The 12,532-nt window shown below is 39.3% G+C and overlaps 2 protein-coding genes across 3 annotated transcripts; one reads left to right on the top strand and one right to left on the bottom strand.

The window, feature by feature from the left end:
- Positions 1-95: 95 nt before the first annotated feature.
- LOC122865622 (placenta-specific gene 8 protein-like) lies at positions 96-2,571 on the top strand. 2 transcript variants are annotated; one of them, XM_044174313.1, is made up of 5 exons: positions 96-242; positions 449-548; positions 637-761; positions 2,102-2,210; positions 2,355-2,571. In XM_044174313.1, exons 2-4 carry the CDS (start codon positions 464-466, stop codon positions 2,204-2,206), a joined length of 315 nt encoding a protein of 104 aa, XP_044030248.1. In that variant the 5' UTR covers positions 96-242; positions 449-463; the 3' UTR covers positions 2,207-2,210; positions 2,355-2,571. The 2 variants fall into 2 exon arrangements, with proteins under 2 accessions (XP_044030248.1, XP_044030247.1); XM_044174312.1 differs by having other exon boundaries at positions 241-301.
- Positions 2,572-3,658: 1,087 nt separating this feature from the next.
- On the bottom strand, positions 3,659-11,369 carry cops4 (COP9 constitutive photomorphogenic homolog subunit 4 (Arabidopsis)). The gene is made up of 10 exons (XM_044174311.1): positions 11,186-11,369; positions 10,158-10,237; positions 9,909-10,060; positions 9,685-9,788; positions 9,444-9,597; positions 9,154-9,304; positions 8,898-9,068; positions 6,541-6,656; positions 5,773-5,857; positions 3,659-4,842 (listed from the first exon to the last, which is right to left on the bottom strand). The coding sequence occupies exons 1-10, from the start codon at positions 11,257-11,259 to the stop codon at positions 4,709-4,711; spliced, it is 1,221 nt and encodes a 406-aa protein (XP_044030246.1). The 5' UTR covers positions 11,260-11,369; the 3' UTR covers positions 3,659-4,708.
- Positions 11,370-12,532: the final 1,163 nt, after the last annotated feature.

Here is a 12,532-nt window from a genome sequence, read left to right as displayed (position 1 = left end):
CCTAAACTGACAGCATGTGTAAAGAGAGAAGAATGTAATACAGTTGGGTTTTATTGCAGTATTACTGGCTTGGTGTGGGTGTGTTTAGTGACCTATTCCCAGGTGCTGAAGTGATAAAGTCCAAAACCACATTAGTCACCTGCTTATAACGGTTATAAAAAGTCACATTGCCTCCGCTCTCAATCTGTCGTCCGGGAGCCTCCTTCATCAGTTTCACCGTCCTTCAACTCTCCAACCATCTGGTAAGATTTACCTCCTAACGACCGCTTGACTGGGAATCCCAAATGGATAACTTATGCCTGTAATGTTTGATGTTCAAAAGAGGTGTAATTTGTAGTTATCTCTGCTGGGGAAAATACAGAAGTACAAAATAGGCTCTTCAGTGTGCAGGCTCAAGAACAGTGATAAGAACAAACCAAATCAGTGACAAACCCTTTTCATCCCGCAGAGAATTATCCTGATCATGGCTGTGACCAATCAACCAGGCAGATACGAACCCTCTGACTTCCAGACCGGCCTGTGTGATTTCTGCGATGACTGTGGAACTTGTGAGCTGATCAAATCAAATCTGAATACAATACGCGCACAGTTAAGTCTACATTTGCATGCAATACATTTCTTTTCCCTCTGCCTCAGGCTGCTATGGTCTGTTGTGCTACCCGTGCCTCGGCTGCTCCATTGCCAGTGACATGGACGAGTGCTGCCTGTGTGGTCTGAGCATGCCCATCCGCAGCGTCTACAGGACCAGATACAACATCAAAGTAAGTTTTCAGTGGATATATGGAGCTGGCTGACTGTAGGACTCCCTTTGGACTATGTAGTAAAACAGCAACATTATTGTCAGGTAACACTGAGCATGATAGTACTACTTTTAGTTGTGGTTATAACACTTAAACAGATATACTGCAGAACAAGAGTAGAGTTTTTAAATACCAGTTTAGGCCGACTTTATAAAGCTGTAAAACAGTGGTGCCCCGCCTTTTTTGCTTGTGACCCCATGTCACAGGCAGTGATGGAAGAAGTAATCAGATCCGTTACTTAAGTACAACAAAGTAAAAATACTCCATTACAAGTAAGTCCTCCGTTCACAATTGCACTTAAATGTCCAGTGTGTAACATTTAGGAGAAGCTATTGGTAGAAATGGAATATAATATTTATAAGTATGTTTTGATTAGGCTAGTTTAATTAATCACCTGAGAATAAGAATGGAATGCAGTGGAGTAAAAGTATGGAAATAATCAAGTAAAGTCAGCCTACAATTACCTCAGCGCCTGACAGTACAGTTTTAAACTACATAGTAAGGAAAAGGCAAAGAATAGAGAAGTCCAAAAAATAAATGTCGTTCTGTGCAGCAGGATTTTCTTTTTAGCCATGCTAGCACTTTGGTCCAGACTGAAATTTCATTCATACTATTGGATGGATTTGTATGAAATTCGGTACAGATATTCACGTCCCCCTCAGAATGAATTGTAATAACTTTGCTGATCCCTTAAATTTTCATCACCATCAGGTCAGAATTTTAATGTGTCAACACTTTATTTTTATGATCATCTGTACTTTGTATTTAGTGCTAATTAGCTAATGTTAGCATGCTGACATCCTAAACTAGGATGGTTAACATTATACCTGCTAAACATTAGCATGTTAGCATGATGTTAGCATTCAGCTCAGAGCACCATCGTGCCTAACTGTCGCCTCACAGAGCCGCTAGCATGACTGCAGACTCTTAGTTTTGTTTCTTGTTCTCTACGCCAGTAATAATCTCGCAACCCATTTGATCAATCTCACAACTCCTTGTGGTGGCCCTGACCCCCAGGTTGGGAACCCCAGCTGTAAAATGCAAAAACAGCCTATTTAGAGCCTTGTACAGACTTTCTGGTGTTCACATGTTGATTCAACTTCCTCCTGAACAAAAACTGCATGGTTGTTCAAATGTCCATGGCTGGAGTCATCTATGTACACGCTTGCATCAAAAACAGTGGGGCAAATTCCATTCCTATAAAGTTGTTGCATTTGGCAAATAAAGTAATTCTGATTCAGATCAGAGTCAGTAACTCCACACCGTCCAATAGAAGTTCATACTCATACTTGTGTTTCCAGGGGTCACTGTGTAATGACTTTATGGTGGTCTGGTGCTGTCCAATCTGTACCACCTGCCAACTGAAGAGAGACATTGACCGCAGGAAGGAGCAAGGCATTTTCTGAATGGGTAAGCGTATTGTAATGGCTCCAAAACATAGCCTCATTTAAAAATACCTCATATATATACCACATCATGGTTTGTCATGTTATCTTTAAGTTTATGGAGCTGTTGAAATGATGGAAAATCACATGTCTACTTTATGCCTTCTAGATGCTGTCATGACACCAGACAAGCTGTAGATCTGCTGAATTGCTATGTGCTCATTGAAGCATTTGTAGAGCCCATTCTCTCTGTGATAAAGTGATTGAATTGTTTATGAAGTGGTATACAGTATAATACAACCTTTAACGGTGCTGTAAATGGACTGTCCTTGTGATCACCTTGGGGTTTTAAAGCTGTTCTTTTAATAAAAAGATTTTAATTTGAATTAGTAGAGGTAGTCCCTTGTTTTTTTCCCTCTACTTGGCTGTGGATGTTTGTACACTTTTGGATATTTCACTGCACTCCGGCAGTGTCTATTGCGGTTTAGTAAACCTGGTGATAGTGTCAGTTTTCTTATTTTCGCTGTGAGACTGTTTATTAGCCACACTACAGGCATGGCAATGTCGGTCTGTTGGTCACTCTGTCCACCTATTTGGTCCAGACTGAAATATTTGAACAACTATGGATTGGCACAAACCTTTGTACAGATATTCATTGTACCCAGATGATGAATCCTACTACTTTGGTGTTTCCCCTGATTTTTCACCTAGCGCCATCATCAGGTCAAAATTTTCATTTGTCCATTACTTTGGTTTATGACCAAATACTTGCAGAACTACTGACATTCCCATCAGCCACAGCTGCACTTTGTGTTTAGTGCGAATTAGCAAATGTTAGCATGCTAATACACTAAACTAAGATGGTGAACATGGTAAACATTATACCTGCTAAACATCAGCATGTTAGCATTTTCCCTGTGAGCATGTTAGCATGCTGTCGTTAGCTTTTCGACTTATGACAAGTCTGCTGTGAGAAAAGGCTGCATGAAATCCAGTGCAACAGTATGGCTCTTTCATGTATTTTTTGTAGTTTTTGGCTAACTATCTTTAACCTCTCATTCTTTACGGCTATAAAATTCCAAATTTGTATTGTAATGCAAATTTTACATGTAAATTTGGAGCAAGGTTTTGGATCAGAATTTCAGACAATAAAAGTGCACACTTTATTTATTTATGTGTTTGAAAAGGATGGAGAGAGAGAAATTTCCCATGCACTAAAGAGTGTCCACTGTCATTATCCAGCTTAACACAATGTCTGCAAAATCTGCTCTGCTTTTGGTCCTCATTTTGACCTGCCTTTCAATGAAGTGCATTTTTACTAATTGAATGGATATGAGCTACTGTTACCAACCCAACAGCACAACTTCTGTATGTAAGAGGTCAAATAATAACTTAAACTTTGTTTGATATTATGCCTATATTGAATAGATTATTGTAGCCCAACAGGTGCAACAGTAAAATATTTTTAAAAACTTGAATTTCACAGGAAAGTTGTGTATTATTTGCACATTTACACATTTTCAACATGCATCTCTTCAGCATGGATTTTACAGAAACAGACTGTGCCCACTCATCTTTGAACCTGTGTGTGGATCACGCCAATGAGCGTGCGCTGTGTGAGACTAACAGGTAGACACACTAACATAAATGCTCGATCTCAATTACAAAACTTACAAATGCAAAACGTAGTTTTACCAAAGCTCTCCGATTACTTTAACTTATTAACATTTTCTGTCTGTATCATCCAATGCTCTGACCTACTCTAAAGAAAAGCACAATTCTTTTCTCACAGGACAACCAGAACCAACATCCTGCTAGCTAAAAGAGGACCTTGCTGAGAAAGCTGCTGAGAAAGCTGCTGGAAAACAAACTGACAAAGTGCATTTCATCACTTTGTCCTATCAATGATAATTGAACTTGTATAACATTTCAATGAATTGTTACTGAAGCAGAAAATAAAAGATGATGCTAAACAATTTCTCTCAGCTTTGAATTTAATTCTTTGCTGAAATTTCATAAATGTGGACTGAGAAGTTTTACATGACGCCATAAATCAAGAACCACTTGACAGATATTGCTGCGTAAATATGTTAAGTTAAAAACAGAAGAATGTGTTGGAACACAAAAGCTTAAATAGACCAGTTGTTCGCATCTTTCACTTCTTTTTGACCCTATTACATGTCAACTATCTGAATAATAATAATAATAATAATATCCAAATTTTTAACATGCCAAGTACATAATATGAAGTCACACCTAAATGTTACATTACACCCCTCCTGTGATTACATCTATGCCAAACACAGATCTGAAATATTGAAAAACATTTAACAATTTCCCCTGTGGGCAAAAGTAATAAAACAGTGTTCTCTGAAAATTCAAAGTGATGGTGATACCAGAGGCTTCTCCTTGGGCGTTTCCATTACTGGGACTGAAGTGGTGATGTTTTTGACAAGGAAGACAACACTTTAGGACAGGCAGAGGGAGCATTTTAGGGATTTTTTTTGGGAGGGGTCAGGATGTTTACTGGGTCATCTGGGTTTCCATAGCCTGCGCAGCCCACTCTGGAGCAGCCTGACGGATCTTTTCTAAGAGGTTGTTGACTTGGAAACACAGAGACTGGATCTGTTTGTCCCAGGTAGGAAGGGGTTCACGGGCTGGAGGAGATAAAAGGAGAAAAAAAAAAGGGAATCAAACACATTACCCAACAACATGGTTAAGTATGCAACAAAACAACAAGACTCTTGTCTGTGCCTATAAACACTGAAGTAAAATAATTTGAGTTCAACACGCAACTTGTGTAATGAAAGGCGGAACCTTGTTAATGTAGTTCTTTCATGAACTTCAATGTAAGGTCTATTGTTTGTATACAGCGGATGGACAATTTTAGTAGGTTTTAGTTCTCTGTATGTCGTGTATTTGCTTCCCCCTTTTTAATCAGCTCTTCTCAGTCAGGACAGATATAATCTGTCACTTCCATAACTTGTACCAGGAGCGAGTTCCCGACACAATTCTTATGTCGAGTCAATCTGAGTACATAACCCAAATGCTTATAATTAGTAGCTAAAAAGATTATTATTCTACCTTAATTGTTTGCTTCCTCCTCAACGTGTAGTTTCAATAAGGTCAGGGGACTACCATCAGAAGTGAAGATAACACCAAGATAAGAGTATCTATAACAGTGTGTTACTGTAAAAGAACCGAATTCCTGCCGATCTTCGTCAGAGCCCATAAATACCTTGAACTTTGATTTGACAACAAGCCATATTTGCTACAACAGCCTTCAAGGTGTTCCGTTAAATAGTAGAAAACAAAGACGTGAAGTAGGAGACCCTTTGTTTCACACCTATCATGAAGGTAACTATGGTGGATCCCAGAATACTTGCAACACCAAGCTCTTGTAAGAGTGGTTGATACTTATGACATTTTTGGTGAAGGTGAACTAAACAATGAAATGGACAATATTGTCAAAAACTGTTGTGAAATGTTGCATTTGTGTTGGAATTTAATGGATTATAACTGACTATAAATTTTAAAAAAAAACCTGCACTTTGGTTCACAATGTTGAACTGGCTGTCGTTACTCACTCTCAAAGTGTACAATGCCATCTATCTGGTCGATGAAGCCATTCATGCGACCTTCAGTGATCATCTGGGAAGCAATTTTCTCAGCCTGAAGACAAACAAATGAAGCCAACATCTCAACATACATTATGGAAAATAGCTACAGCTACACAAAGAGCCAAAAAACCACATTGTCTGCTTCTGTTAAATATTATTTTTACTTCACAAATGTCAAACAAATTTCCTTGCACAGCAGAATAGAAAAATTAGTTGGAAGGCTATTATTTAATCTATCATTAATGGCGAAGGAGGACTAAAAAGATGAATTGCTTTGAGCCTTCTTGTCTTTGGAAATGCATACATGCTCTTGAAATTTAGCAAGGTTTGTGTAAGTAAATAATTTCATCATATGTTTCTGGCTCCAAATTTTCTGCAATGTGCTTGATTGCATCACAGACAAATATATAGATTTTGATGTTAACACTACTGAAACAAATGGGCCTTGAAGTAAGTTAACAATAATGTGCTCAAAGCAAAATGCTGATTTTACAGACTTTAATACACTGATTAAATATTAAACTGAAAAAAATGTTTAATACATTTTACTGACAACATCTGCAAAGAGATAAACGGCTGGTCAACAACCAGTGATATTCCTGGAAACTGAACATGTTCATACTGTGAATTGTGGCAGCTAACTGTAAATATCTAGAGCTTAATATTTTTTATTTCCATTTACATACAGTGAAGTTATTAGAAAAGGCCAAAATATTTATCTAATTGATGTCTCACCTTTGCAGGGGGGATTTCCAACAGTGCTCCTAGTTCTTCAAAAGTGATGTTGTTGTAGAGTTTGCTAGCAGACAGGAGGTTGTGTTCAATCACAGCTCTGTCAAGGATGCTGGAGCCTGTGAGAGAGAACACACAACTTAAATTACATTCACACTTATATTATAAACCTCACAGACTGAGGGTCAGATTCCTGTTGCGGCTTGTTTCAGACACATTCTGCACGTACAGATTTTCATGTCATTTATCAACAGAAACACCAGCTTGGAAGCACAGTTTGTTTGTGTGTGGTACGCAAATACTGAAAAGAGCTCTTGTAAGTGTCGTTGATTGTGTAATCCACTCAGTTTGAACGTCTATGCAATTAGTATGGGGCAATTTTTTCTGTCTCTAAATTGTGAGGGTGTAGTGGAAAAACTATTACTAATATGAAGCCTGCATTTCAAAATGCTGACCGTAAAAGGTTCAATAAAATACTATTGCACTATGGCGACTGCACCCTTTTCATTGAGACGTCTGGGAGAACCTTCCAACTGCCCTGAGACTGACACTAGTGTGTGATGTGGACAAGTTTCTCCACTGGCATCAGCCCCTTCTCTGGTAATCTGACTCCATAAATGTTAAGAGTAAACGCTCAAATCTTCTTTTTTGAGTTGAATTTCACCACTGTAAAGTGTACCCACTACTTATACTAATGATGTCTTTTTCAACATGAATGTTTTGATTTTCTTTTCTTTATGGAGCTTCTTTATAGCTTCATTTAAACGGGATTAATATTACAGGAGGAGGCAGGGAATGAAATATTCTGTGATTTAACTCATTGTTCTGGAAGGCATTTTAACATCATGAAATGACAGTGTGTGGTCTGTAATAGACACAGACATTCAGCAGGACAAAGCCCAAAGAGAAAGTGAGAAGCCTCCCAGGAGGGCGGGAGATTTGAAAGGAAGGCTAAGATATGGTGTGACGTGAATTTGAGTCAAAAATCGTACTGCTTCTCTGAGTCATAACTCCAGTTAAATCCAGTGCTTACCTGTAGCTGACATTACAACAGGCTATTAAATTAACTTGTATAGGGTGTTGCTCTCCTGATGGCTTTAATTTTTTCTGACATCATACTGATTCCACTAATGCATTTGTGTTAACATGTTTCTTGCTGCATTTTCACACAAAAGTCAAAATTTCACACTGAGCTGATTTTAAAAAGGAACAAAGTAGAGGGACAAGCAGCTCTTCACATGGAAAAAACTCAAGAGATGAGAGATCCAGACGGAATTTAAATTACAGGAGGATCAGCCACTTCGCAAAAAACAGTAGGTAATTGCAGCTGTAATTATTGCTGGGGTGGGGGTGAAAAATTACCCACATACGCACTCCGGGCGGGATTAAAATCAATCAATCAATAAATCCAGTCCGAATGGGGTTTAGACATTCCACTGAACTGTGGCTTTTAAGCTTTTTTCACTTGCAAAGTGCACTGGGCAGTCCCAGTTACTGATTTCAATATTAGCTGATTCTTTAGTAAAGGAAATGTTTCAGGCTAATGGTGACCTAAAAAATGGGTGCAGAGACATTTGCTCCGTGCCGGTCATGTTTGTAAGTGTGGCCCTCAGACACATTAAATCTACAAAATCAGGATTTATAACTGTGTTGCTTCCCATGAAGATCTAAGCTCTAAGGCTTAGCACAATCATGCCCAGTAGTGCTTAGTCCCAGAGTGCCCCCTAAGGGTGGCTACATGTTCACACAAGTGAATGGTGTTGTATTTGGCTTCAATCACTGCAGTTTGTGTAGGCTGGTTAGCGAAGATTGTCAAGATTTTTGCAAAGCCTCATTCACTGTCCGCAAATACATCCTCACCTGCAACTGATCAAGAACGTCATGTGATTGGTTGTGTTGTTTTACACAAGTCCTTTGGGTCACATGTGGCCCTGTTTACTTGTTTTGAAGGGCTTTGTTGTATCTATGTCTGCTCCCAACACAACTCATAAGCTGAACAAATGGTGTGGACCAGGGTTGAGCTATAGTAAAGATATAAAGGCTATACTGAATGGTGATGAATACTACATCATCAGCATTTAAGGCATAAAACATGACACAAACAATTAACTTCTAAAAGCTCAATCTGTGCACCATCATAGCTGCAATAAAGCCAGAAACATGGGCTTTCATTCATTGATAGCATATGTCTCTACACTGTCCACACATTGCATGGCCGCAGGGCTCACACGGCCGACCCAGCTAACGTATCAGCTATCAACAGTTGAAGGCGTGATGGTGGGAATAGGAAGATTTTCCCCCTTCGCCAAACCCAACAACTTAGCATCTTAGGCAGTGTAAAGCGAATTATCTCGACTCACCATCCGCTGTGGTGGCTTTCTGATGGGGCATCAACATGGCAGCAAACTCCTGCAGCTGGTTTCCTCTGATAATACGGTCCAGGTACATCTTCTCCAGAATACCATAGGTAGCCAGCTGCTGACAACGCTCATCCTTAAAGAGAGTGGCCAACATACGGGAGCGCTGCTGGCCTAAAACAAATGACAAGTATTTATAAGTTTGTCATTTAGATTATCTTTGTAAATGTAGACCTAAACACATTAGTCTTGGTGGTACCTGCAGAGGCCAGTATGGTACAGTTCAGGGCATGTTTCAGTGCCTCCAGACGTTCAGTCTCATGGACAATTGACTTATAAGACAACTCGTTGTATCTTTGTGCAGCTTCAATGAACTTCCTCCTGAAGTCTAAGACTTTGGCATAACACACCTAAGAAGGAAAATGGCATGAAACACTGACTCAAGCAACTACACACATTGTTTACGGCAAAGTCTCCAAAATATTTAATTTTAGCATTCGCAGTAATGCAGATATAACCTGTGGCGGTGAAATCACTATGGGATTGTACCTTATAGTGTATCTGCAGCTGTTCATTAGAGGACTCATTCTGAAGCAAGGAGGCTCTGTTGATGTAGGCCTCCGCCTGCACTGGATCATCATCCTCTAGGTAGAGACGGGCAATTTTCAGGTATGTATCCAACTTATAGTCAACATTGTATTGCCTATGGGAGGAAATAAAAAAAGGTATTTAAAGACATGGAAATATCACAAACATTAAAGTAGAATAATTCTGCCCGTAGCTTACTTACTTCTGTCCTGTTTCCAGGGGAATACCAACCAAGACTTGGGCAGCATTTCTCCAGTCTCCCTCCTTTTCATAAATGGTTGCTAAGTGCTGTCTGATTGAGGCTACCTAAGGGCGTGTAAGAGCATCATTTAATTATGCATTTCAATAAGAATACTGAAGTTTAACTGACTGAATGACCAACAATAAATACCCATTAGGGCTATAAGAGAGTGTGAGGGCATTTACTTGTTCCTCAAAGGAGATGACCCGCGGCTGAATCTTTTCCAAGGTAAAGTGATACACGGCTTTAGCGGTGGCGTCAGGCAGGTTGGGCAGATGTGTGCAGAAGTCAGTGAGCAGTTGTCTCGAGATGACAAGACTGACATTTTCATTGACCACTGTAAAAGAAAGATAGAAACATTATGGTAAGATATCCAAAAGTACTAAGCATGTAGAAAATGCTGATCACACAAAAAGAATGCAGGCACATCATACTTGCTTCAACAAAGGCCTTCAAGGATTCCAGTTGATCTGCATCTGTATACTGAATGGCCTTGTCCAAAATTTGTCGATATCTAAAAAAGATTTTATAGGTTAGAAACTGCACCACTAGTGTATAGTGGAGGCCAGTGCAACTGTTCAATGGACATTTAAAAGGCTGATACTGTACAAATGTGATATGTACACAGGCTGTCAGAAAACACACACTTTAGTCAAGGCAATATAAATATAAAGCTTAAAAGCTTCATACTTTGTTGGTCTGTTATTAAAATGGACACAAAAAGAAAATTTTGAGAACAAACAATACTGTGAAGGAGCAGAAGAAGTGTTGAGTTAGCATTTGTAAGTTGTAAAGTTCTTGTCCAAATACCATTTTGAGCCTGGAAACTTTTTAGCGAGGGATATGGTAACTAGCCCAAGTTCAAACTCTTTTAACCCGGTAAACCCACTTCACACTTATTTTATTTAATACTTATACCCACTTGGTACTTAATTTATTTTCTGACCTGTATTATAGTGTATTTTTATTTTTATTTTTTTGCTTAGTTCTTCTATTCCTGCGTGAGCTGCTGTAGCAAAAGAGTTTCCCCTCGGGGATCAATAAATTATTTCTGATTCTTATTCTGATAAAGCTTAAGTTATGTTGTGCCCAGCACCAACTGTGTAGCTAGGGAACACTAGCTGTTAGATACAAACATGAAATATAACTAATGTCAATGTTAGCCTCCCTTTATGTCGCTTGAACGTGGTGTTACAGCTTAAAGGAAAATCTGTACAATGAAGTACTTTGACAGACAATTACGTTGGGTGTTTGGGTGTTTGGGTGTTTGTTTGTAACACTTAACATTTACCTAGCTGACTATTTGGCTAATGTAGCCAGGTGGCTAAAGTTAGCTTAGCCTGGCTTTTAACAGCTATCTCGTTGCTAGCTAACAGTTACTGTGGCGCTTACTTTCTATATTTGGAAAAGCATATGGCTACTATTAGCAAGTAATATGTCTTTTATAATTTTCGTTACATACTTGGCAGCTAGATCTTTATGAGAGCCACTTGAATTCATCAGCTGTGCAAGCTCCTGCCTCACTTCGGTCGCCATTGTCGCCTGTCGAAGTGTCAACAACACCGGCTTCCTCTGCCAAGAGCGGAGCGAGCCTTCCGGTCCGTGTCCCGCAGGGCGCGGACCTCAATCGGTCCTCCAACCAACCAACAGCCAGCAGAGATGACGCAGCTGACTTCTTCTTCTTCTTCTTCTTTTTTAACGGCGGTTGGCAACCAGCTTAATGCTGCATTACCGCCACCTTCTGTTCTGGAGTGTGGATCAGTCAGTAAAACATAATCTACAATTTCCCAGGGATTGAGGGGGGAAGGAAAACAAAACAAAACAAAACAAACATAAACAAAAAATAAATAAATACGCAGCTGACTTCTGCTTCTTCTCCCTTTTTATTGCGTTTTGTGGCGGCGACCAGCGTTAAGGTGCATTACCGCCACCTTCTGAGTGTGAACCAGAGATGATTAAATCCTACCCAGTTTGTTTGATGAAATCAAAGAAAGTTTTACTATCTGCTCCTCTTGACAGGTTCGTTAATGTTTTTATATTGAGATCTTCCTGCATACGTTGCCCTTCTTGCCGAAACTTTATTATATTCCGTGATTACATGCACAACAATTCAATTCAATTCAATTTTATTTATATAGCACCAATTCAGAACAGAAGGTATTTCATTGCACTTTTCCTATAGAGCAGGTCTAGACCGTACTGTTTGGGGGCACAATGCAAATACCACCTAGAATTGTTTTTTATTTTTTTAAATAGTAGAATAGTAATTGTAGTGTTAATATTAATAAATTAGTAATACTAGGAATGACAGCTATAGGAAAAATAATGTCAGTATTAGTAACAGAGCCAATAACAACAACTGTAGTAGCGGTTGTTGAGCAGGAACACGGGGGTAGCAGGTGGCCCACAACCACAGATCCAGACTCTGCAGCTCCGGAGGCAGAGATACCTGCTGAAAGCGACAGAAGGAGAGAGGAGAGAGACGAGAAAGCACAGAACTACGGCAGAGAGAAGATGTTGAGTCAGTAACATGCAGTAATGGGATAAAAATGCAAACAGATGGAGAGGGAGAGACGGAGAGAGGAAAGAGGTGCATCATGGGACTCCTCAACCTGACCTGGATGCTTTCCTATTATCTTAAATTTGCTATTTAGGTTGGAATGACCAAGTCTTATTCTATTGAAAGTGACCTCTTCTACCTACAGTATGTTTCTAAATGATGAATTGATTCTACAATTATGCAGAAATCTTTCTCTTATTTCAGTGTTCCACTGCTCTTGCCACTCTTCTACTGCCTTACTCCAAACTA

The sequence above is a fragment of the Siniperca chuatsi genome, linkage group LG18 (assembly GCF_020085105.1).
Source record: "Siniperca chuatsi isolate FFG_IHB_CAS linkage group LG18, ASM2008510v1, whole genome shotgun sequence".
In the NCBI taxonomy this organism is placed as follows: domain Eukaryota; kingdom Metazoa; phylum Chordata; class Actinopteri; order Centrarchiformes; family Sinipercidae; genus Siniperca; species Siniperca chuatsi.
This window is presented reverse-complemented; position numbering and strand designations above follow the sequence as displayed.

What these genes read in the sequence shown, in the direction of transcription:
- LOC122865622 (XM_044174312.1), top strand. An exon ending in CTGCGATGACTGTGGAACTT is followed by an intron (nt 549 to 636) that starts GTGAGCTGATCA and finishes CCTCTGCCTCAG; the next exon opens with GCTGCTATGGTCTGTTGTGC. An exon ending in GGACCAGATACAACATCAAA is followed by an intron (nt 762 to 2,101) that starts GTAAGTTTTCAG and finishes TTGTGTTTCCAG; the next exon opens with GGGTCACTGTGTAATGACTT.
- cops4 (XM_044174311.1), bottom strand. Translation starts at nt 11,259, where the DNA reads ATGGCGACCGAAGTGAGGCAGGAGCTTGCACAGCTGATGAATTCAAGT. An exon ending in CATAAAGATCTAGCTGCCAA is followed by an intron (nt 10,238 to 11,185) that starts GTATGTAACGAA and finishes AATCTTTTTTAG; the next exon opens with ATATCGACAAATTTTGGACA. An exon ending in TACCATACTGGCCTCTGCAG is followed by an intron (nt 9,069 to 9,153) that starts GTACCACCAAGA and finishes CATTTGTTTTAG; the next exon opens with GCCAGCAGCGCTCCCGTATG.